This window comes from Physella acuta, unplaced genomic scaffold (assembly GCF_028476545.2).
Source record: "Physella acuta isolate Inbredline_101_S28 unplaced genomic scaffold, ASM2847654v3 ptg000453l, whole genome shotgun sequence".
Taxonomy (NCBI): Eukaryota; Metazoa; Mollusca; class Gastropoda; family Physidae; genus Physella; species Physella acuta.
The window spans coordinates 674,592-700,857 of NW_026731972.1; the positions used below are offsets into that span (position 1 = coordinate 674,592).

General features: G+C 36.9%; 2 protein-coding genes across 5 annotated transcripts; one reads left to right on the plus strand and one right to left on the minus strand.

The window, feature by feature from the left end:
• Positions 1–841: 841 nt before the first annotated feature.
• LOC131943333 (uncharacterized) lies at positions 842–9,208 on the minus strand. Its single transcript, XM_059303390.1, has 6 exons — positions 9,054–9,208; positions 7,560–8,547; positions 6,139–6,297; positions 5,366–5,515; positions 3,943–4,067; positions 842–1,847 (listed from the first exon to the last, which is right to left on the minus strand). The coding sequence occupies exons 2-6, from the start codon at positions 8,538–8,540 to the stop codon at positions 1,616–1,618; spliced, it is 1,647 nt and encodes a 548-aa protein (XP_059159373.1). The 5' UTR covers positions 8,541–8,547; positions 9,054–9,208; the 3' UTR covers positions 842–1,615.
• On the plus strand, positions 8,706–24,807 carry LOC131943337 (uncharacterized). 4 transcript variants are annotated; one of them, XM_059303399.1, is made up of 7 exons: positions 8,706–8,863; positions 15,678–15,954; positions 17,637–17,672; positions 18,223–18,405; positions 19,797–19,919; positions 20,270–20,356; positions 24,649–24,807. In XM_059303399.1, the coding sequence occupies exons 2-7, from the start codon at positions 15,782–15,784 to the stop codon at positions 24,755–24,757; spliced, it is 711 nt and encodes a 236-aa protein (XP_059159382.1). In that variant the 5' UTR covers positions 8,706–8,863; positions 15,678–15,781; the 3' UTR covers positions 24,758–24,807. The 4 variants fall into 4 exon arrangements, with proteins under 4 accessions (XP_059159382.1, XP_059159385.1, XP_059159383.1 ...); XM_059303400.1 differs by lacking the exon at positions 8,706–8,863 and adding an exon at positions 14,539–14,642; XM_059303401.1 differs by lacking the exon at positions 8,706–8,863 and adding an exon at positions 14,545–14,662.
• Positions 24,808–26,266: the final 1,459 nt, after the last annotated feature.

Below are 26,266 nucleotides of genomic sequence, written 5' to 3' on the forward strand. Positions count from 1 at the left end.
GAAAGTTGAAGAGCATGAGATGGTCTGCGTAAATTGGTTACATCTCGTAGACTAGCAAAATACTTAAATAGGCCTAGTAGATTTACGCCGATTAACGTTATAGATTTATCAGCAAAATGTAGACCAATTTTAGCTATGATTATACAGCGCAGATTGAAAGTATCCAAGCCTGAAGTTATTTACATACAATTGTAGAACTAGCTAAAAAAAATTCTCAATAGTACACAGAAGAAACTACTAAACTATAAATAATTATTTTGAAAATTATATCAAGTTACATTTTTATTTAGAAAACAAATCTATAACACTTATTTCTTGACAAACTGAGCTTCAATTAAATAATTACAAATAATGGGAACAGCAATTTCGCCATTGGTGACTTTACCACTTTCATGATGGCGCACATATTATATATCACGGTGTGCGTGGGGTTGTCTATTAATGTATAAAGTGTTATATTGTGTTTAACGGCGGCGTTGGTCAAGAGTTGTGTTATAAAAGAAAGTGTATTTTCATTAGCCAGTGTAGTCCAGTGTAGTCCAGTGTATGCCAGTTTAGCCCAGTATAATCCAGTATTTACAAATCTGATTGAAGTCAATAATTCCACACACCGCCTAATTGCCTCGCATTTAATAGCAACATCGGTTCATATACTCTGTCATTTTCTGTAGCTTGGTCTATTTCGAACTTTAAACAATACTGAATGTCTAATAGTGCTACTTCGATAGTTGGAGGCAACTTTTATTTTAAGATTTTTAAGAAAACAATTAATTAGATGTGGCAACACAGTTTTTAATATGATAAAAAGTAAAACACACAATAAAAACAAACAAAAGTGCTGGAGTTTTAAACATTCGGGAAGTTTATTAACTACAGTTTGACTTAAATTAAAAATCTAATAAAATTAGTTCTGGATAAACTTGATTAAATTTTGGAAACTTACTGTTTAAATATTTTAATTATAGCACTGGCAACACTGTACCACTATACAGTTGCAACATTTTTGCAAAGTTGTTGTTTAGTCAAAAGTGGTGTGTTATATCCCTTTAATCTACAATACTTTTCACAAGGGAAACAACACAATGTGTCATTAATTAATTCGTCTTGGTGCATTACCGGATACCTGCTCATTAATTCATTCACCGGCTCACCGTAAGACCACATTAAATAGTTGCATTTTGATTTCATTATACAACTGACTAAAAAATATTCGCTTTAACCTTTTATTTTTAATTATCTTTCCTTGTTTCGTCCTTAAAAGCCGTTCTCCATGTCATTCAATGCGCAGTCTGGCAACACGAATTTGTTCTGTAAACTTGTATCTGGCAGCAATTTGTATCAATCTTAGCTGCTTTATTCTCTTTCAAACAAACGACTTTTACATATCGTAAACAATTTAAGTAACAGAACACCTACATTACACGTTGTGTTACATAATGTGTTATGTATCAACCTACAGATGTGATCATATTTTTTATCTAAACAGTGCGGCTAATTAAAGCAACAATTCAACATATTTTGTATCGTTGCACGTTTTTCTTACAACTTTTAAGATCACAAACTGTCAACAAGGCAACAATCAGGGGTATGGCGGGATGGGTGGGGAGTGGGGGGATCAACCATCAGGATCTTTTTTGTTTAACAGATCTTTGAGGAAGGCGGCGAACTCCTCCAGCTGATAGTACTCGGCCTCCGTGAGCAGCTCTCTCCACATGGTCTCACTCACGGGCAGGGTCCCTTCCTTGATGCAGCCGTCACGCAGGTAGTTGAGCACGTACCGGAAGTACGTCCCGTCTCGGTCGATGAAGTAGCTGCCGTCTGCTTCTGTTTTCAGTTCGTGTCGGCCACTGCAAGAAAAATTTCAACTTTAAAAAAATTAATCACAAAGTAAAAACTAAAGAAATGAACGAAACTGGTTGCAACTGGATATAGCCAGACTGTACTATAAAATGGCTAAACTATCTTGTCGGTTTTTTTATCTGTATGGTATAATTGTTTTGATGAAAACTTCTTATAACAGTATCAAAGCATGTGTTTAAGTTTGAACTATATCCGATGTTTTCTTAGAGAAAAAACAATATCAGTCTAAGTTCGGTAACTCTGAAAGCCTGTTTGTTTTCTCGATTGACAAATCGTGTTTGATCGACCATGGGAGATAACTCGCCCAGGAGCGTCGAACGAAGCCATTGTTAACTTACTTGACGTATTGAACATTTAATTAACTCTAGGTATAATCAACGTTGACACTAATTACACGTGGACGCTTTAGGCAAGGCGACATGTAATTAAGTATTTAAATTTAATTAAAACTTTTTGGGGAGAAATGCAGTGTTGTTTCAAAATTTTAAAAATGAAAAATCAATAATAAAAACTTTAAATTTGGATTTTGATAATTGCTGTGTTTGTATAGCGTATATATAAAAAAAAGCGAATTCAAAATAAAAACCCAAAACAATTCCACTTTAGATAACCTTGGACAAGTGCTTGGAGTGTTTATTATCTTGTACTTTTACAAAAACCTTGAGAAAAAATCATTTTCAGAGCATCATATTTTATAGTCAATTTTAATCAGTCATGGACCGAGAAACGCTAACTTCGAGCATGTTTTTACTGAACAACTCAACAGTTCCCCCAAGTAACCTCACGAATTCTACAACCACAGAAGTGATGGCGTCTAAACCAGACGACAGTGATTTACATTTGTTTCTTGACGTGGTCAAAAGCGTGGCATCGTGCTACACAATGGTGCTCATCTGTGCGGGCTGCGTGTGCAACACACTCTCCATCAGCGTGTTCAGCCGCAGGTGTTTTAGAGAGAGCGCCATGTCGCTCTACCTGAGATTCTTATCTCTCATGGACCTGGGCGCCATCTTGACCGGCCTGACCCGTTTCTTCCAATCGTCCACGTTTAACTACGACGTACGAGAGGAGAGCCTCCTCTCCTGTCACGTGAACTACTGGTTCATGAACCTCTTCCTCTATTCCAGTAGCTGGACACTGGTCATCGTCACGACTGAACGAGTCTTCGCCATATTAAAACCCCACCCCGTCAACTCTACGCGAACCCGGACACGAACCAAACTTTTCATCCTCGCTATCTTCCTCACCGTCGCCGTCATCAACATCCCGGTCTTCTACATCTTCGGCAACTACCAGCTGGTGCTCCAGAAGAGCTCAGGTGATATCTTGGTCAACTCTAGTCTGACCAGGTACTGCACGGTCGCCATAGCCAGGGAACTATCCAGCCCAATTTTCTGGTGGCTAGATGGGATCATCTTCGCCTTCCTCCCTAGCGTCATACTTGCTGTCTGTAACGTCATCATCCTAACCAGCGTCATCAACAGCAGAAATCGTTTAAAGAAAATAGATAAACGTACCCACAGTCAAACTTCAGCTGAGGTTACTTCTCATATAGAAAATAATGTATTTAAAATTGAAAAGAAAAAGTCGAAACGAATTGCAGGATCAGGGAAAGAAACATCGCTGACAGTTTCGCTGTTTTTTATCAACATCGCGTTCGTGGTGTGCAACTTCCCAATATGTTTCTATGACTTGGGCCCGCATCATTTAACAGACAGGGGCCTGGAGCAGCGGGGTGATGCCATAGAGCAGCTTCTGCTGATGCTCATGTACACAAATAACGGTCTCAATTTCGTCCTCTACTGCCTGACCGGGTCCAGGTTCAGACAAGAGATTCGGGGATTGTTGAAAGAAATAGTTCAATGCCGTTTTAACGAAATATTTTGATATTCTTCTACTAAAACGACTGTAAGCTATGTTATTAGGAATGCTTAAATAATGGAAATATGATAATAGTTAACCCTTTGTTGGTCAGTCAATACATTACTAACATTTTTTTCCGCCAGGGACACCACTTTTGATTGTCTAAAATTATGGAAGTATCGAGATAGTTAAACTTTTATTGGCTAGTCAGTACATTACCTAAACATGGCCGCCAGCATAGAGTTGGGGTCTTTAGTTAACGTCAGAAGGGATGTGGTGAACTGGTTCCCGCCAATGTCCAGTTTGATACGGCTCTCCTGTACCTCTCTCAGGTCAGACATGCGCTGTTGAAGTGTATAGTTGTATATTACAGATATGCGTTGGTGGGTTTACAGTATTACATAATAGACACGTTAGAGTTTACAGTAATACATTACACACATGTTAGAGTTTACAATAATACCTTTCAGACATGTGATGTAGAGTTTTACAGTAATACATTACATACATGCGGTGTTTAAATTTACAACAATACATTAAATAAAGCATAACTGGATCTTGATGAACTATTAGCACTAGTTATTTGAGTGAGCTATCCGCAAATGTGTTTTAAAATTGTACTGTGGGTAATCATTCAGTGAATGAAATAGTTACAGTTAAAGAACGAATTTTAATGTACATTTTTGGTCTAATTAAAGTTGGAGTTGCTGCAATAAGCTGGCATTCTCCTCTGTCTTTACTAATTAGTCTAATTACTGTAAGCGGATACATTCTCGAAGCGTTTTTTTATAATTTTAATTGGAAGCCAGGAATCGAACTTTTTTCAAACGTTGTGTGCTGCCAAATTTTGTTACCACACCGCATGTACACCACATGTACACCACATGTACACCACATGTACACCACATGGACACCACAACAGTGGTGTAGCGAGGTCGGGTGTCACCCGGTGCGGCACTTAATGGTGTCACCCCCCAGAGGCGTTGCGACCCTTCCCGGGGACAAACTTTCATGTTTTCGATTTGCACCCCCCCCCCCCTCAAACTATCGATTTGCACCCCCCCCCCCTCAAGTTTTTGATTTGCACCCCCCCCCTCAAACTTTCGATTTGCACCCCCCCCTCAAGTTTTTCTCTATATATTTTGCTATTTTTTGCCTTGGTGTCACCCCCCTAAATGGTGTCACCCGGTGCGGTCCGCACCCCCACCCCCCCCTCGCTACGCCCCTGCACCACAAGGACACCACATGTACATCACATAACACCGAGTCGACGTGGGACAGTGACACATAGACACCGCCGACCGGTCACATAGAAACCACGCAACACAACATAGACATAAGAACACCATATACACACACCATCTAGTTAATTAAGTAGGCCTACTTTAATATTTATGAGAAGTTATATTTTTTTTTTACTTTAAGGATATGAGTAAGTTGTCTTGTCTGAACACCGTTGTAAGCTAATGTATGTATTGCCTCAGTTGGCGTAATGAAACCTATCAGATTCCATCCACAAAGACTGAATGAAATTTTAATGTAACCAATAAACGAATTATGTGATTGTACAGTACACATTTGTTTGATGCTCTCTATAACAGTACATGTACCGTATCTGTAGATACAAATAGATGTAAAATACCTTCAGCTCCTCTTGAAATTGTTCCTTCTCTGCCTGAAGTTCCTCCTGTTGAGTCTTCAGTTCCAGCTGTTTCTCTGCTATTTGTTTCTCTGCCTCTTCTTGCCTCTCTGTGAACTGGCGTTCTAGTTCTATCCGTCTGCTCTCGTATTCCTGTACACAGGTGACATTAAACTTACTCGTTGATCAAACAACGTTTAGATTACATCTTTTATCAACCTAGATTTTTAATAGAGATCTTTTATCAACCTAAATTTTTAATGGAGATCTTTTATCAGCCTAGATTTTTAATGGAGATCTTTTATCAACCTAGATTTTTAATGGAGATCTTTTATCAAACTAGATTTTTAATGGAGATCTTTTATCAACCTAGATTTTGAAGGAGATCTTTTATCAACATAAACTTTTAGATTGATCTAATATTAGCATACAATATTAAACCGTGTTGTTTTTACTTCAGGTTTCGGCACCAGTTCTTATACATTAAATTTGTATTAAAACAAGGCGGTGTGCGTGGTCGAGTCGGTAAAGCTGATGGTTACTAAACTAAAAAGTCTCGAGTTCGACGCCTCACTGGCACATAACCAGTCGACACGTATACGTAATTGTATTCGAGGGGATCAGAATGTAAATCCTAACTCATATGTAACTACTCACTTGCACCCAAAAAGGTATCAATAGAGTTAAGTTACGCTTAAACACACAAAGAATTATTAAGGGCTGTTAAAGAATTAGTTGTTTTTTTTACCGCCAATATAAGGTAGGAGAAAATTTACCTTGATTTTCTCCTGGCACCTGGCCAGTTCCTCGTTCAACCTGTGCTCCTTCAACTCTAGCCTCGTGCCCAAACGTTCCGTCACCGACTCACGCGCACACACTTGACGCTCCCTCTCCCTCAGCTGACACTCACGCGCCTCCATGTAATCTTTGGCTCTCTGGGTCGGGATCAACACAAGTTTGTTAGATGGGGTTCAATCTTGACATTTGTCCAAGTGTTAAAATCAATTTTGTTGTATTGCAGCGCACGCAGATTGTGTATTTTAATGATGTTAGTATAATGTCATAAAGTAGGTGTATGTTTGAAAGGTAAATGTTGTCTGTATGTTATAAGATTTTTATGGTGAATGATTGCTGTGTGTTATAATATTGGTGTATGCTTGTACGTGTATTGAGAGTAGGCCTACACATACTAAAACGTAAACGCTTTTTCCCCATGGATGATTTAAAAAATTGTGTTTGAGGGATTTTTTTTAATGTTACAATTAATACATGTTTAAATAATATTACTATGAGGTAACTTGTCCATCCAGCTTCATATTTGAATTGTTAAGAAATATTAATAGTAATAATAGTAAAGTACGTGTTTTTTTTTTTTTACAAGCTTTTATTTAACTCACTTCCTCTGTCGTCAGTCGTCAGTCTGTCTAGACGGAAACGCAGGAGTGAAAATTCGGACAGTTCTACTTGACCGATACGATTCACAGTTGGCACGTGGGTCAAGACATGAAGACAATGCAATCTGAAACTAAATTTGACTTAATTGGATGCCTAATTAATTTTTTATGAATTAATTAAAATTTGGACCGAATTAGTAGGCATGTCTAGCCAACCACACCACACGCGTCATCAATAGCTGCGCCATCACGACCACGTAATGGCTGCGTTCAAAAACCATTGCGCGCCTACTGAACGTGATATTCTACTGGCGCGCAATGGTTTTTAGTCATGTAACTCTATTGTAGATAAAACATGTAAAGTACTGAAAAAAAATTCATAAAAAACGTTTTAATAACAAGCTTTTATGTAATGATGCACTAAAAAGTAGAAAATAAATTATAGACTACTATTTAAATAACTATAAAGAAAAGCGTGGGTGTCTTCCTTAACATTAGTAAAGGTATCCAATAGATACTAAAGTGACCCACGCTTTTCTTTATAGTTATTTAAATAGTAGTCTATAATTTATTTTCTACTTTTTAGTGCATCATTACATAAAAGCTTGTTATTAAAACGTTTTTTATGAATTTTTTTTTTTTTTTTTTTTTTTTTTTTTTAATCAAATGAAAAAGCGAAAATCTAGCTGGTGATACTAAAGCTGGCTAATTAGGGGAACATATTCATTATATCATTAATTTAAAACGTGTGCCTGACATGCAGTAGAAAAAGAACTTGCAGAGAGAGAAGTTGTCAAACCTACCTGAACGAACACGTTGAAGTTCCCGTGAAGCTTCTCTAGAAACGTCTTCCCGACGTAGTCCAGCTGCTCATGAATGTCCAGCTCCCAGGGGGTCGTCACGTCCTCGAACATGCTGTGCTCTACCAGCTGCCCGTGGGTCTCAGCCTCCTCCGTCAGCTCCATGTTCTCGGGGGCTCCCGTCCACTTCCCTTCATCGTCCATCGTTTCCAAGGCAACCACCGGCCTTGTAAAATCAGAGTCCATATCCAGAACTACGCCGATGGATTTATCGCGGTAAAACAACGGCCTCCATTCGGTGTCTGCCTCTGGTTTTGCCCACATCCGGGACTTCTGATGTGCTGGAATGGAATACAACTGCCGAGCTTTGAACTCAATGTGACCCACCTTCTCCATCTTGCTGAAGCGAACAATGTGAAAGTCCTCTGGTGGTGAACTGCTAAGCATTATTTTAAACGAATTTATATTATGTTCAATTTCAGGTCCTCGTGCATATTTATACACTACAAGCTTCATAGCCTTGTGGCCTTCAGCAAGTCCGTACCACTGTACAAGCATTCGCCAGGCATCTTCATGTACCACATCAACAGTGTGGGCGTAGTCTCGTCTCGTCACTATAGGACCTGGTGGAGACGATGCTCTTTGGCCGTAGTACTTCCTCGAGCTATTGATACCAACGAACTTCTTCAGCTGCTCCAGCCACTCGGCTACGATGACATACCAGAAGTCCCCTTCAACCAAACTCCGATCAAAGAGATGTTCTAGAAGAACCTTCTGAGCCTGGAGGTCCGGCGAGAAGGGAGATCCCGATGGATGAGCGGTGCCGGAGGATGAAGCCGGAGCCGACGTTGGAGACGATGCTCGAACTCCGGCGACGGCTGCCACGGGGACCCCGCTGGAACCACAAGAGGTAGGCGAAGACATCCCGAATCGGCGCTCACTGTGTAACTGGCGATGAAATGACGTCACCGTCGAAGGAAGCATAGATTTTCTGGAGTAAACACATTATATATATACGTTAAAAACGACTCACTACGGACCCGTGTGCAAAACGAGGTTGCGTGCCAAATGCGCAGTGTTTACCTGGGGTCTCGTCTGCGCGCGTGCATGCGTCTGGCAAAGATATAACCACGGGCTCCTGGCATTTGACCTTTGTGGAATGACGTCTTAAAATAGATGAAGTAGACGTTCACGTGTTCTTGTTTGCAAACAAGGTGGTTTTAAACAAAGAGAAAATACTCTTAAGGAATCGAACTCTCAACAGTATAACCGAATTAGAACTTCGCAATTATGGTTCTTAGAGGCTGGTATATTGACTATAACTAATTAAACCTTTAGTTATTAACAATTATTCGATAATTTAAGTTAGGTTTAAAATCTTAACAACTAATCAGATTTAAAAATAATTTATTTAAAAAGATAATATTATAATAATTAAAATGTATATTATTACTAAGAAACACTAAAACAGTATTGGTTTTTATTGCAAACACCTACCTGTGTTTGATATCTGTTTAATATCGGAGCAGGTTCTCCGTTAGAAAAAAAATACGAATGAAAATTGTTAAAGAAAGTTCCTAAATGAAAAGTTTATATACTCGGATCTCCACGTGACGGCGAGACCAAATCGAGGCTGCTTGACAACAAGCCAACTCTTACGTCACGGTTCCAAAGTTCTCGAACTTCGCAGATTGCTACCCTGGTTATTTCCTTTGTTTTACCTGCCAAATCCAGGTGTGGTCTGGCTATTTATAGTTTTTCTCTTGACCAATAATAAAGTCCTGACCAAGGTCATTAATAAAAATAGATTATCCACAACAAAAACAAGCAATAGGAAATTTATTTCATTTTTTTAAACTTAATTCATATTAAAAAACAATAAATAAAAGAAAAACAAAACTTTTCCGTTATCTCCTGCAGACATAATTAATTAATATACTAATTATTTGTTTGCTACCGTGATTGTTTTCATCGCGTGTATTTATGAAAGCGTAAAAAAAATGTAAATATAGTACCAGGTAGGTCTACGGTATACGGGTCTTGTGCTGGAGTTCACCCTGAACTTGGGTTGTCTGGATTCGAGGTGAGCTGGGAGTGACGGCCCTTGTACGTGGCGAGTCACCGAGTTCCCCCTCAACTGCGGGTGTCTGGTGTGTGGTGGGGATGTACCGCCCTTTTTCTTAGGGTTAGGGTAGACATGTAGCTAACGATGTACATGGGTAATGAAGTGTTGATACGGCAATCACGGTTGTAAAAGCCAGAAGAAAAATGGGGGGGGGGGGCAGCCCCACTTTATAATACGTTACTAGGTTCAACCTATGCCGTAATGTAATTCGAGCGGAGGAAAGGGAGTAGGCGTGGGGGGGTGGGGGGGGGTTAGACACCAGTTTGTAATGGAGCTAAGGAGGCGAGGGGTGTTATCAAGAGTTCTGAACGTTACGATGATTTTTACTTTCTCGTATATACGAAGTATAGAGAAAGTATTGTAATCGTGCACAAAAATCACTTGAAATTTTAACAATTTTCACCGTATTACACCTCAGTCTTTCATCACATCCGAAGTATAGAGGACTTATTTTAATCGGGCAAAAATTATCAATCCAGATTTATCAAAAGTAAGAGGTTTTATGCGTAATCCAGTCTGAAAAACTGGGCTTTGCAATTCTGTCCGTATGTCTGTGTGTCTGTCTGTCCGTGTGTAAACACGATAACTTGAGTACCGTTACAGCTAGGTTGATGAAATTGCATATATAAGTATTTTATCAAAATCGTAGATCCTTATCAACTTTTGAGCGATTTCCGATAACCGGAAGTGGTACTTTTCCTACTTTGAATTTTTCAAAAGCCTATAACTTGAGTACTATTTCAGATAGATAAATGAAATTTCACATGTAAGTAAAAGATCTACATCTCTACCTTCTGTTAAATTTTGAGTAATTTCCGTTGACCGGAAGTAGTAATTTACGCTACTTCCGATTTTTTCAAAAAACTAATGTAAATTTTTAAAGTACTAATAATATTGCGCGCTATTGTGCACTTTTTTATTTGGCGTTCACTAGTTCACTTGGTGTGCAATTCTTTTGTCTACGAGATTTTATTCTATTTTTAAAACTTTAAGTATTTAAAATGGATTAAAAATCATGTCTATAGCCCGAGCTCCAATCCCCTGTTATTTTATATAAGAATATTCGAGAAAGTTTTGGGGAGATCACTCCCGGTTTATTTAAAAATCTATATTAGTTTACAGTATAAAGGCAGTGTGCATTTTGATACCTTTACTCTGATATATTTTATCCTTTTGTTGTTTTGTCTGATATATTTTGATATGATAACATGCGTAATGTAGACATACATACATACATATATTTATATAATATATATGTATGTATAATATACATATATATATATATATATATATATATATATATATATATATATATATATGCAGTGGCGTAGCCAGGTTGGTTTCATGGGGGGGGGGTAAATTTGTTCCATCATTAAATATATATATATATATATATATATATATATATATATATATATATATATATATATATATATATATGTATATATATATACTAGCTGTATGTCATTGCTTTGCTATGATGTAAAATAAATTGAAAGCAGTACTCTAAAGAAATAAGAAAAAACACACAATCAAGGCCAACAAAACAAAACAATTTATCACTTTAAACTTTAAACAAACAAAAACAAGCAATATATACACACAATACAACCAAAAAAAAGAAACTAATACAATTTTTACTGAATATATTAATAAGTATTTAAACTAGCGGCCCACGCTTTTATTTATAGTGATATAAATAGTAGTGCATTAATATATTTAAAGAAAGTAATTTTTTATATTTAAAGTAACCGCAGATTTATTATATTTTTAAAAATTATTTTATATTTAATAAAAATTGTATTATTTTCTTCTTTTAAGTGCATTTATAAAAGCTTGTAATTATAAACGTTTTGATGTTTATATTATTTAATTTTTTTTTAATTTAATTTTTTTTTTAAATATTTTTTTTAATTATTAAAAATATTGGATTAAAAGGCAATTTTCTTAATATACAAAAAAACAATCGTCCTGTTTTGTTTCTTTGATTATGACATAAAATCTGCGTTTTGGTATATCTGAAAATGAAAAAATTAGATTATGGTTTTAAAAAGCTGTAAAATTTGAGACATGCTTAATACATTTATATTTTATAATTCTAAAATTGACATTAAAGATAAGTGTATTTAAGTTATATTTATGCTAGTAAACATTTTTATTTTGTTACTGACTACGAACCAAATTTCTTCTTTACTTCCCTTGATTAATAACTTCGTGATAAATTTAAAGGGAAATAATTCTTAGCTTTTCACTAATGTATAACAACCGATTTATTAAGGATCATGCTCATGTCATATAGCACTCGGTGGCTAACTATCTTTTCTAAACAACTATTTTTGATAAATTATGTGCTGAATATATATATATATATATATATATATATATATATATATATATATATATATATATATATATATATATATATATATATATATATATATATATATTTATATATATATATATATATATATATAACAGTTCTACGTATTACTTCGTTCACAAAATAATACGCTTTCACAAGAAAAGAGTAAACTGTATTTTTGGGAAATTACTAACGATTACAGTTTCTTCTATCAAGCATGGCTTAGCAAAACAATGAAATGTGTTTAACAGACTAACTAAATATATATATATAGATATAGGCCTACATTGAATGTAAATTTATGCGACAAGGAAAGTCAAGAAGAAGGTTTACAACTCTGTTACTATATAACTAAAGTCAAACGTCAAAATTTAACACTTCTATAATTAATTAAATAAGAATGAAAGATTATTCAAACTGTGTAGACATGCGATCAACTGCAATCCCCCCCCCCCCCCTCTAAGTCTCCATATCTCTTCAATCCTCTAACAGCTCTACAGAGTTTCGTCTATCAATAGTTACATTACTTGATGCTTCTTGTAATGTTAGGAGACATACACAAGAATAGGTTTAGGAACTTATGCATAAAATAAACCGGCAGATAAAAGGTGTTAAATTTCTTTAAGAAACGATCTATGCAAATTTTGAAAACTGTTATTATGTGGTTAACTGTTAATGTAAGATGTTAACTGGACATTCAACAATATTCATATAAATCTTTGCTGCAATACGACAATGACTAATTACAATTTTACCTAGTAAAACTTTAAAATTAAAAAAGACCTATTAACTTTATCACGAATTATCCGAAACGAATCCAAAAAAAAAAAAAAAAAAAAAAAAAAAAAAAGAAAACAAATAGTCCTAACGAGAATGTTCTTAAACAAGTGCACAATCACATTTTTAATGTGTAACTGATGTCACTCATACGCTCACACCTACACACATGCGCGCACACACACACACACAAACTCCCACCCACACAGACACACACCTCCATATTTGAAAGCTGGGGTGTGTGCTTGATAATAAATTTAACATTGGTCAATCGGATAAATATGGAATATTAAATGATAATTTGGTATTATACATGGTGTGATACATCGTGTGTTTAATTTTCATCAGTAATACAAATGTTAATGTTTGTAATGTAACCAGACACCCCCCCACCTCCCACCCCCATTGTTTTGTCGGATGGTGCCAGAAAACTTGGGCACGAGATAAATATTTTAAACCCAGCCTGATAAAGCACAGTTTCCTTTGTAGAATGAGTAATAGTGTTTAGCGTCACGCATTCTTTCACCTCTCCACCATTGTTGCAGTTTTCCATTTGTGGTTAACTATCAAATTAACTCTCTCAGTTCTAATTCTCAAAGATTTTTTTTTTCATTTTTCTCGAACGAATGTCACATCAAACCTAGTTTAAAGGATGAAGTGTGTTTTTTTTTTAAATAATTAAAAGCTAGCTAGATAATTATTTAATAGGGGAGATAACAAGATTAAAAAATATTTTTTACTACTACCAGCTTAAACCTTAGCAAGGTTACGGTTACATCCAACAATTTTTTAGTGTAATTTTTATTTGTGATTTTTGTGATGTTTATGATTTTTATGTGTCAAGGGTGAATTTAATAGAAGAATTTTTCCGTTAAAAAAGATATTTTATGTGAGAATTATTTCAATTATTGCAACCTCATCCAATTAGCCTTCCTTTGTCTCATGACAACACAGGCTGACCATTATATATATATATATATATATATATATATATATATATATATATATATATATATCATTTAATTCTTGTAAATATTTGCCCATCCGCCTCCTGTATTTTGAATACATTGATAAATTAAGAATTTTGGCGACTGGGAGGAAATATAAGCCGATGAAATTACTAATTGGCGTTGTGATTAAAAGCTTCCATTAAGTTTTAAAAATAGTATTCAGGGGAAGTAATGTGGATTTATTCGACTTGTGTAACAGAAAAAAAAAATACGCATATGGAAAAACTATAATACCGTGAATTTTTTTTTATGAAAACGAGTCAAATTGTAAAGATTTTTAAAAATAAAAATTATTTTTTTTTACAGTACCTGAAAATAAAAAGCAATTATTTTCTTCCGTTATTATTATTAAATATCTTATTTGAAAACAAGTAAATTGAATTACTTTATCTCGTCATCTATATATAAATATATTGTTAATAATAATAAACTCCATTACAATGCAAACTACATACTTTACACTATGCTTAAAATGGTGATAGTAACATTAAAAGAGTTTTTAAAAAAGGATTTTAAGCTAAATTAAATGACATTTGCTTCAAATGTTTCTATTTAACAACGTAAAACTACATTCAGAGAACCTATGTCCGTAGTCTATATACACAATTGAGGTCACACAGCACACGTGATCTATTTTTAGATACGTATACAAGCCCAGGCCCTACCTTTGCGTTTATGCTCACACGAGCACGTCAATAGCGGGGGGGGGGGGAGAGGATGTGTGAGCCGTTAGAACAGGAAATAGGTGGAAGTGTTCTTGTAGCTTCTCTTCATGTCTGCACACTGATGTACCATTGCCGGTCTTTTACTGTGTAAGCATTCCTAAATATTGGTAATTAACTGGGTCTATAGTCTCATTAAGTCGTATTTATGTTGCATTAATTAGGAATCATGTCGAATTTAGTCTTTTTTAGATATATTCTCTTTTATAAAGTCTATTTCAAGTAACATTAAATAGATCTTACTCAGCTATATAGTATATTTATCTTGCATTCAATAATAATTTAATTGGACACATTGTTAGTTAAATGAACTACGACAAATTGGACAAATTGTTAGTTAACTACGACAAATTGGACAAATTGTGTTAAATACAAAAAAATTAATCTTGGCTTATAATAAAAGTTGTGTACTGGTGCCATTCTGCAGTCTGTGTTGGCTGTATTGTTACATATTTGTTGACTAGAGCAAGAACGTGTTTTGTTTTTCTTGAAATTTCCTTTGTTCTAATAACAAATACGTCAATGTATGATAAAAACGGCGGTCAGTTTTTGGTTATTTAAAACTACTTCATTAAGTTACCGCTGCTTAACTACGTAACTAGGCCATATCAAAGGTCAAATTTAGTAAACATTGTGGTGAGTAGACAATCAGCATGTAACGTTTTATACGCCTGTCGTGCAGATATTATAATAATAGAGTTTGGTTATCACAGCGTTGACTTGGGGTGTATATACCACAATGTTATTATTTTTTTTTTAAATTCTAAATTTAGCAAATTTCTAATTTAAAGATTTTGAGTGGATTAACGGATACCTCTGGCTTGTACAATCTTTTGTATACAGTATAAAACTTATTGATCTAATTCACATTTCTTATAGTACCTAATAGCCTTGTTTAAGGGATAGGATTCCGAGAAATGAGCATTGGTGATCAATGAAAATAGTGTAGCTTAAAAGTTCTTAATGGATAAAGTGTCCCATTTTAAAATTTTATAATATCTGTTCGCTAACGTCAATAATAAAGCTAACACTTATCTGAAATGTAATTTCCAGATGTACTGGTTTTATTTTTAAATTTACGTTTTGTTTACATTTCTTTATTTGTGTTTACTTTCTATAAAATAGTGTCAGAAGTCGAACTACTACAATGAAACAATACCACTAACTACTGGTTAAGCTTGTTGTATGATCTATATCTGAGATTGTGAATCAAGATCACACACGTTACCATGGCAAATGAGTATGACATCATCAGACTGTATAACCCTCCACATACGTGTGGGGACGGCAGGTGCGATAACTCGTTCATGGAATTTATTTACTGCGTTGCTGTTCCTGCGGCTGTTGTGTTGCTGTTGCTGATGGTTCTGGCGATAGTCATGTGCTGTAACTCGAAATCATGGTGAGTTGTCGTTCTTGATGGTGTTTCTTTGGTACTAAGGTGTATCAACTCAGACTCCTTGAGTCCACTCAGCTGTGAGGGTTTTCTGATTTGAGTCAGGGATAGGGAGTCCATTTAGGGGTCATCCACTGAGGCAGTGTTTCTTCCACACTTTTTTATCGAGGAGGGGGGGGGGGCACTTGATATTTTCGGGAGAGCAGTCAACATTTGTCGGGTGGGTAGGGGGCGGACACTAGTAAAATTGTATATTTACTGTATAAAATTCATCTCGTTCGGGGATGGGGGGTGGTAGACTATCTGCCCCCCCCCCCTTCCCTGCACTGAGGGGTCATACACTTGTTATGTCCACCAAAAAATGGAATTTTAAACATCGCTTCCTGTGCATAAGTGTTCACTTTGGAATATGACTAACATGTAGCCTATTTTGGCTATGGAATAGTGATCTATTTTCGATAATTTCTGTTAATTAATACGAGCTGACCCGCGACGTAGCATACGCCGCTATCTAGTTGTTTTATTTTCTACTTATCAACAATTCATAATTTGTGAATTCGACATTACCCCCCCCCCCCCCCCCCAACCCTACCCCACCCCACCCAGCCCAGTGAAAGCACCCGTTTACATACGACAATGAAAATATCAAGCGGAACTTATTATCTCCCCTTAGTTTCAAATCGTTTAAAAACTAAATTATCTGCCCCTAATTGCAGTCACCTAAGCTGCGTGGTGTTTTCTATGGTCTCCATGAAGAGAATTATATATGTATGAGCTGACCCGCGACGTAGTATACGCCGCTATCTAGTTGTTTTTTTTTCTTCTTATTAGTAATTCATAATTTGTGAATTCAACACCACCCCCCCCCCCATCTCCCGCCCAGTGAAAGCAGCAGTTTACAAAGAAAAGATCAATCATAAATTGTTACCTCCCCTTCGTTGTAAATCGTTTGATACTAAAGTATCTGCCCCTAATAGCCGTCACTAACCCGGCTCTACTATTGTAAACATTCGGAGTGAACAAGAGCTCACCTGACAGGTGGGGATGAGGGTAGTGGCTAAGCTGCGTGGTGTTTTCTACGGTCTCCATGAAGAGAATTATATATATAGAAGATGAGATAGGTTAAAATTAGACAAAAAAATTAAAATGTATAAAAACAAGAGAGAGTTACACATATGTGTATGATTCATATATTTTTTCATATCAACCAACAGTATTCACATAAAGTTCACTAATTTTTAATGGTGACAAGTGAAGTATAGTTCACTGTTTCTGTGAGCTCGGTGAACTGACTTAAACGCGGATTCGAACTCGAGACTTTCGGGATAGTAGTCCAGTGTTGATATTGTAAACTTTTTCATTGGGTATTTTGGTAAATCATTTTTCCTTCTCTCCGCTCCTTATCCTGAAGACCATCACAAAAGTCAGAGTACCTCAATCATTTATATCAGTGACGTCATTTATAGACACCCCCCTCCCCACTTAAAAAATGAAGAACGTCCGACATTTATCGATAACACTATAGCAACAAGGCAATGTAGATTCTAAAATTTAATTCGAAATTAAAACCATTGTTTAAAACTACTAACTTTAAAATTATACTGCTGTTTTTTTCTCTTCCAATGACAGCAAGTGTAAAACTACGAACTTTAAAATTATACTGTTCTGTTTTTCTCTTCCAATGACAGCAAGTGTAAAAAGAAACAACAGGTCGACGATGGCAAGTGAGTAGCTATTGTGGACGTGGATAGTTTAGAAACGAAATCTCTTCTTAGTACATATCTTATAGTAGCAATATTACTTAGATGTATTTACTATATTTTCTTAATTAAAATAGTCTCTTCTAGGAAATGAAATTTTTTTTAATACTTTTATTTTCCGTTTTAAAATAATAACATAAACATTATTTAAATTTTTACATTGAACGTTTATAATTGTAGCCCGTCTATTGTAAAGAAATGTTTCCAAACCGACAAGTATTGATAGGTTCAAGATCTTTTTACTGTGACTGCACCAATGGTTGTTTCTCTTTGTCTACTCTAACAATGGTAGTCTACCTTAGCCTGCCGTAATAGTGATTACCTTCCTTTGTCTGTTGTAGAAATTACTGTTTTATGCTATTGTCTGCTGTCTCGATGGCTATTTCCTGTTGTTAAAGTGATGCTTTTCCCGCTTTGTCTTTTGTATTTATAGTTGTTTCCCTTTGCCTGCTGTAACCATAGTTGTTTCCCTTTGTCTGCTGTAACGATGGTTGTTTCCCTTACCCTCACACAGTGACATACAGCTGGAGAACTACAACTCTATCCGGCGGGCGTCGGTCAGCCTGCGGTACATGTCACAGCACCGCGAGACGCCCCTGATGGGGAGCAGGGCGTGTTCCATGACCTTGGACAGGTCAAACAGGCGAAACAACAGGGCGCGAGATTCGTGCTACTCGGCGCCAGGAACTTTACAGAGGTAAATGTCTGGTCACGTGACGGTATTTACAGAGGTAACGGGTCACGTGATGGTATTTACAGAGGTAACCGTCTGGTCACGTGAAGGTATTTACAGAGGTAACTGGTCACGTGATGGTATTTACAGAGGTATCGGTCTGGTCACGTGATGGTATTTACAGAGGTAACGGTCTGGTCACGTGATGGTATTTACAGAGGTAACTGGTCACGTGATGGTATTTACAGAGGTAACCGTCTGGTCACGTGAAGGTATTTACAGAGGTAACTGGTTACGTGATGGTATTTACAGAGGTAACGGTCTGGTCACGTGATGGTATTTACAGAGGTAACGGTCTGGTCACGTGATGGTATTTACAGAGGTAACTGGTCACGTGATGGTATTTACAGAGGTAACCGTCTGGTCAATGATGGTATTTACAGAGGTAACTGGTTACGTGATGGTATTTACAGAGGTAACCATCTGGTCATTGACGGTATTTACAGAGGTAACGGTTTGGTCACGTGATGGTATTTACAGAGGTAACGGTTACAATTTTCAATACAGTGGTGACTCCTTCCGGATATAAATTAAAATAAAACTTTTAAGTTCATGCTGTAGTTAAAAAAAAAAGAATAATATAATTTTCTTAAAATACATTTCATTTATTGTTTACTCTATTTTCTGAAAATTATTTGCAATATATCAATTTTTGACGGGAACCTCAGATGCTAGAATTAATATGCAAAAGCTAATGCTAATCAACAACTCATCAACTCAGGAGTGGAGATCAGAAGAAAAAAAAACTCCTGGATTAGCCCAACATTTAGCAATATCAAAAAAGTACCAATAACGTTAAACGCCGACAGCAAATTTTAATGTAAATAACAAAACAGGCAACTGTTTGTTTGTTAAATGCTGTTTTTAATTTATTTTCTTGCTAAAACAACTGAAGGACTTATTTGTGAATCGTAAATCGAATTGTTTATTTTTTATAACTATTTTTTGCTTTTTTTTTATAACTATTCTAAAATCAAATGATAAATAATTCAGTATCCTTCACATATATGCCTATATAACACACAAAATATGCAATCCACTACTCTATGGACATTTTACACAAGAATAAGAAAAATCAATGGACATTGCTTGTTATACAACATAACAAACATTTAGCTTCATCCTTACACGTTATAAAACATACACGATGTCCCTTAAAATAAAATAAAATAAAATAAATTCACCACTCTATGAACATTTTACACAAGAATAGGGTGAAATCAATAGACATTGCTTGCTATACAACATAACAAACATTTAGCCTCATCCTTACACGTTATAAAACATACACGATGTCCCTTAAAATCAAATAAAACTATCTTCTATTTTGTTAATATTCGTTTTATTTTCTACAGACAAGTCCGAAACCGGCCAGTTGACCAATCAGGACTGTCTGGCAGCGATGACCGAAACCGGCCAGTTGACCAATCAGGACTGTCTGGCAGCGATGAAATGGACAACAGGGCTATCACATTACAGTAAGAAACATCACAATTGAGCCAACTATTCATAGTGATAAAAACTTGTATTGTGATATGTGGACCATTGTCATTGTTTAACAGGCATTGACAGTGTAGTTGAATCATGATATAGACGCGTGTATGTATGCAGGGAAGGGAGTATAGCGTAGCCTTCCATTTTAGTGCTTTCGTTATTTTAAACAACGATATTTTCGTTATTTTCATTTTTCTTTCTTTAAAACGTGTTGCTATTTAATTAATATTTTTAGAATGTGCTTTATTTAACTTTGTTGCCCAATTAATTAGTCAAAATTTTTGTTTTCAGTTTTAAGTTATTGTTTGTTTTTTATTTTTAAATTAAAACTTAGCCACCAGAGACGGAGCCAGCTCGCTGATACACCCAACACACCACCTCCCCCCGCCTACAGTACACATTCAGATTTTCCTTTTCTAGGGTAAACGGTTCTTTCTATGTGTGTACATGCTAACAAATAACAAGAGGTGTACTGAAACAATATGCTAATTAAAAAAAATGTGTACAGACAACTTGCTAACAAATAAAATGTGTACAGACAACTTGCTAGCAATTAACAAAATTGTACTAACACAACAGGCTAATAAATTTAAAAAATGTGTACAAACACAACATGCTAACAAATAAAATGTGTACTGACACAACGTACTAACAAATAACATAAAATCTGTACAGACACAGAGTTTCTTCCAGGCAACTCTTCGGGGAGGGGGGGGGGAGAGAGGCTTCGGCCCCCGAAGAAAGTCTACCGCCCCCACCCCCCCCCACCCCGAACGGAATGGAATTTATATAGAAAATATATACTTTTAACAGTGACCGCCCCCCCCCCCCTCCGAAAATTTCAAGTGCCCCCCCCCCCCCCGCCCCAGAGAAAAAAGTCTGGAAGAAACACTGGACACAATATACTGTTTCTTCCTAAATGTCCAACTGTATCTCTTCCTTAATGCCCTATTGAATATCTTCCTGAATGCCCTTCCGAATCTCTTCCTTAATGCCCTATTGAATATCTTCCTGAATGCCCTTCCGAATCTCTTCCTTAATGCCCTATTGAATATCTTCCTGAATGCCCTTCCGAATCTCTTCCTTAATGCCCTATTGAATATCTTCCTGAATGCCCTTCCGAATCTCTTCCTTAATGCCCTATTGAATATCTTCCTGAATGCCCTTCCGAATCTCTTCCTAAATGTCCAACTGTATCTCTTCCTGAATGCCCTTCCGAATCTCTTCCTTAATGCCCTATTGAATTTCTTCCTGAATGCCCTTCCGAATCTCTTCCTTAATGCCCTATTGAATATCTTCCTGAATGCCCTTCCGAATCTCTTCCTTAATGCCCTATTGAATATCTTCCTGAATGCCCTTCCGAATCTCTTCCTTAATGCCCTATTGAATATCTTCCTGATTGCCCTTCCGAATCTCTTCCTTAATGCCCTATTGAATATCTTCCTGAATGCCCTTCCGAATCTCTTCCTTAATGCCCTATTGAATATCTTCCTGAATGCCCTTCCGAATCTCTTCCTTAATGCCCTATTGAATATCTTCCTGATTGCCCTTCCGAATCTCTTCCTTAATGCCCTATTGAATATCTTCCTGAATGCCCTTCCGAATCTCTTCCTTAATGCCCTATTGAATATCTTCCTGAATGCCCTTCCGAATCTCTTCCTTAATGCCCTATTGAATATCTTCCTGAATGCCCTTCCGAATCTCTTCCTTAATGCCCTATTGAATATCTTCCTGATTGCCCTTCCGAATCTCTTCCTTAATGCCCTATTGAATATCTTCCTGAATGCCCTTCCGAATCTCTTCCTTAATGCCCTATTGAATATCTTCCTGAATGCCCTTCCGAATCTCTTCCTTAATGCCCTATTGAATATCTTCCTGATTGCCCTTCCGAATCTCTTCCTTAATGCCCTATTGAATATCTTCCTGAATGCCCTTCCGAATCTCTTCCTTAATGCCCTATTGAATATCTTCCTGAATGCCCTTCCGAATCTCTTCCTTAATGCCCTATTGAATATCTTCCTGAATGCCCTTCCGAATCTCTTCCTTAATGCCCTATTGAATATCTTCCTGATTGCCCTTCCGAATCTCTTCCTTAATGCCCTATTGAATATCTTCCTGAATGCCCTTCCGAATCTCTTCCTTAATGCCCTATTGAATATCTTCCTGAATGCCCTTCCGAATCTCTTCCTTAATGCCCTATTGAATATCTTCCTGAATGCCCTTCCGAATCTCTTCCTTAATGCCCCATTGAATCTCTTCCTGAATGCCCTTCCGAATCTCTTCCTTAATGCCCTATTGAATCTCTTCCTGAATGCCCTTCCGAATCTCTTCCTGAATGTCCCATTGAATATCTTCCTGAATGCCCTTCCGAATCTCTTCCTTAATGCCCTATTGAATATCTTCCTGAATGCCCTTCCGAATCTCTTCCTTAATGCCCTATTGAATATCTTCCTGAATGCCCTTCCGAATCTCTTCCTTAATGCCCTATTGAATATCTTCCTGAATGCCCTTCCGAATCTCTTCCTTAATGCCCTATTGAATATCTTCCTGAATGCCCTTCCGAATCTCTTCCTTAATGCCCTATTGAATCTCTTCCTGAATGCCCTTCCGAATCTCTTCCTTAATGCCCTATTGAATATCTTCCTGATTGCCCTTCCGAATCTCTTCCTTAATGCCCTATTGAATATCTTCCTGAATGCCCTTCCGAATCTCTTCCTTAATGCCCTATTGAATATCTTCCTGAATGCCCTTCCGAATCTCTTCCTTAATGCCCTATTGAATATCTTCCTGAATGCCCTTCCGAATCTCTTCCTTAATGCCCTATTGAATATCTTCCTGATTGCCCTTCCGAATCTCTTCCTTAATGCCCTATTGAATATCTTCCTGAATGCCCTTCCGAATCTCTTCCTTAATGCCCTATTGAATATCTTCCTGAATGCCCTTCCGAATCTCTTCCTTAATGCCCTATTGAATATCTTCCTGAATGCCCTTCCGAATCTCTTCCTTAATGCCCTATTGAATATCTTCCTGAATGCCCTTCCGAATCTCTTCCTTAATGCCCTATTGAATATCTTCCTGAATGCCCTTCCGAATCTCTTCCTTAATGCCCTATTGAATATCTTCCTGAATGCCCTTCCGAATCTCTTCCTTAATGCCCTATTGAATATCTTCCTGAATGCCCTTCCGAATCTCTTCCTTAATGCCCTATTGAATATCTTCCTGAATGCCCTTCCGAATCTCTTCCTTAATGCCCTATTGAATATCTTCCTGAATGCCCTTCCGAATCTCTTCCTTAATGCCCTATTGAATATCTTCCTGAATGCCCTTCCGAATCTCTTCCTTAATGCCCTATTGAATATCTTCCTGAATGCCCTTCCGAATCTCTTCCTTAATGCCCTATTGAATATCTTCCTGATTGCCCTTCCGAATCTCTTCCTTAATGCCCTATTGAATATCTTCCTGAATGCCCTTCCGAATCTCTTCCTTAATGCCCTATTGAATATCTTCCTGAATGCCCTTCCGAATCTCTTCCTTAATGCCCTATTGAATATCTTCCTGAATGCCCTTCCGAATCTCTTCCTTAATGCCCTATTGAATATCTTCCTGAATGCCCTTCCGAATCTCTTCCTTAATGCCCTATTGAATATCTTCCTGAATGCCCTTCCGAATCTCTTCCTTAATGCCCTATTGAATATCTTCCTGAATGCCCTTCCGAATCTCTTCCTTAATGCCCTATTGAATATCTTCCTGAATGCCCTTCCGAATCTCTTCCTTAATGCCCTATTGAATATCTTCCTGAATGCCCTTCCGAATCTCTTCCTTAATGCCCTATTGAATATCTTCCTGAATGCCCTTCCGAATCTCTTCCTTAATGCCCTATTGAATCTCTTCCTGAATGCCCTTCCGAATCTCTTCCTTAATGCCCTATTGAATCTCTTCCTGAATGCCCTTCCGAATCTCTTCCTGAATGTCCCATTGAATCTCTTCCTGAATGTCCCATTGAATCTCTTCCTGAATGCCCTACCAGAGGCGTAGCGACCCTTCCCGGCGCCTGGGGACAAAATTTCGATTTGCACCCCCCCCCTCGAACTTTTCATTTGCACCCCCCTCAAACTTTCGATTTGCACCACCCCCCTCGAACTTTTCATTTGCACCCCCCTCAAACTTTCGATTTGCACCACTCCCCTCGAACTTTTCATTTGCACCCCTCCCATTCAAACTTTCAATTTGGCGCCCCCCCCTAAGGTCGGCGCCCGGGGACATATGTCTCCCCCCCCCCCCCCCCCCCCGCTACGCCTCTGTGCCCTACTGAATACCTTCCTGAATGTCCAACTGAATCTCTTCCTGAATATTTGTTTTTTAACTGAATATTTTTCCCAATGCCGCACTGAGTCAAACCTTAAGGATTTTTGTGTTAATAACAAACGTTGGACATCAACGTACGACTAAGAATTATACGGGATTTAAAACTAACAATCAATATTAAGCAAACTATTAGCCAATAAGTGTATTGATGATTTATTACCATTACCGCTATCATTTTTTAAATACCTAATTGTTATTTTAAACCCACAAGATGTAGTCAAACTAGCAGACTGCCTCTGAGTCTGTGTAACATTATTAAACGTAAATGTTCTCTAACTGCCTGCATATTTAAAATTAATTTGGATTTTCTTGCTTTAAAATTAAAAATGTTATTGTTTTTCCCCTCAGAACGGATCTAAGTTCAAATCGACCAGCAAGTTCTCAATATGACGAGAGCCCAGTCCACGATTACAATGGGACGCAACCGCTCCTGTTTCACCGTACCAACGAGCAATAAGTCCTAGAACTAGATCTAATTATTTTTAAATAAAAATTGTATTTTTCAGATATATTATTATTATCTCACAATTTATTATTATTTACTTTGTGCAAGAAAACTATATTTGGTTGTGTTTTACTGTATGAGTTCACCCAACAGACACGTTACTGAAATAGAATAAGGTAACAACACATAATCTATAGATTTTAGAGTAGTTACTACTGATGTGGACTGTGGAGTGGGGGAGGGTATTATTTCATGCAAACATTCTGCTCCAGAGGGAGAGGGACGTCAATGGTACATCATTTTCCATTTAAACTTTAGTATCTATTCCATGTGTAAAAGGGGGGTAGAGGGTGGAGCATGCTCCGACAATGCCCCCCCCCCCCCACCTCTGGAGAGACGACTGTATTACAGGAGGTAGGGATGCCTCCTTATTGAGCCTCACACATTAAATAATAGCTACCATATAGGCCCACTCGCAGTTTATACACACACACAAGTTTTAATATAGCCTGCAAACAAAATGTATTACTTAATATTAAAGCAACTGTGTTCATGTTTAAAATAAAAAGTTAAAAAGCTAATTAAAATTACTTGTCCTCGGCTTATGTTTAAAACATCATTTGTTTCATAATTTTAAATTTTATAAACATAGTCCTAATTATTGTTCAAAACTAATTAGAGTGTTGAGTAGGTTGCCTCTTGTGCTGACTTGATTCATTTAATTTGTGCTTTTTCTAAAACCAGCCACATTTTTAAAATGATAAACGTCTGTTATATTATAACGCAGTGTGTGACTCAACAGGACTAAATAACTGTAACACTGTCTCATCGTTTATCTATTCACCGGTACATTTTTAAAATTCATTTTCGTTTTTAATATTTTTTTAATTAAAAGATCAATAAAATTATCCTGGTGTTTGTCTTTAATAATAAGCTGACTGAGAACTATTTAGTAACAATGTGAGAATAAGACTCGTGCTTGAGTACGTAACATAAGTATTAAAACAGAAAAATGAACCAAGATGGCCGAAAAACAGGTAAGTAATGGGTAATAGACTGTCTCCACACACATAGAGAGTAAACCTAGGCGCCTCCATAAACCTACTGGTAAATGCAGACACTGAACTCCTCCCCTCCCTCCAGTGTTTCTTCCAGACTTTTTTTCTCCGGGGGGGGGGGGGGCACTTGATATTTCCGGGGGGGGGCGGACACTAGTAAAAGTATATGTATAATAGATTGACAAACACTGACGAGGAGCCACATTGGTTGTTAACAGTCTTTATTTACAGCCATGAGGAAAGAGGAAGAGGAAGTACGATGCACAAGGGACATCACTCATAATAATAACAACATTATAAATATAACTAATACAAGAAGAGTGAGTTCCCTTGACCTCACAATTATCTCAATCTATTACATCCCTTTACCCTTAGAACACAATAACACATCTCTCAATAGAACAATTGATAGTATCCTAAAATCACCAATTATATTGTAACATGAACACTATGGTAGATTACA

Excerpts from the sequence above, each read along its gene's own strand:
- LOC131943333 (XM_059303390.1), bottom strand. The coding sequence starts at position 8,540 with ATGCTTCCTTCGACGGTGACGTCATTTCATCGCCAGTTACACAGTGAG. Across the intron at positions 5,516-6,138 it reads GGTGCCAGGAGAAAATCAAG|GAATACGAGAGCAGACGGAT; the intron begins GTAAATTTTCTC and ends ACCTGTGTACAG. Across the intron at positions 1,848-3,942 it reads ATGCTGGCGGCCATGTTTAG|TGGCCGACACGAACTGAAAA; the intron begins GTAATGTACTGA and ends TTTTTCTTGCAG.
- LOC131943337 (XM_059303399.1), top strand. The coding sequence starts at position 15,782 with ATGGCAAATGAGTATGACATCATCAGACTGTATAACCCTCCACATACG. Across the intron at positions 15,955-17,636 it reads TGCTGTAACTCGAAATCATG|CAAGTGTAAAAAGAAACAAC; the intron begins GTGAGTTGTCGT and ends TTCCAATGACAG. Across the intron at positions 18,406-19,796 it reads GCGCCAGGAACTTTACAGAG|ACAAGTCCGAAACCGGCCAG; the intron begins GTAAATGTCTGG and ends TATTTTCTACAG.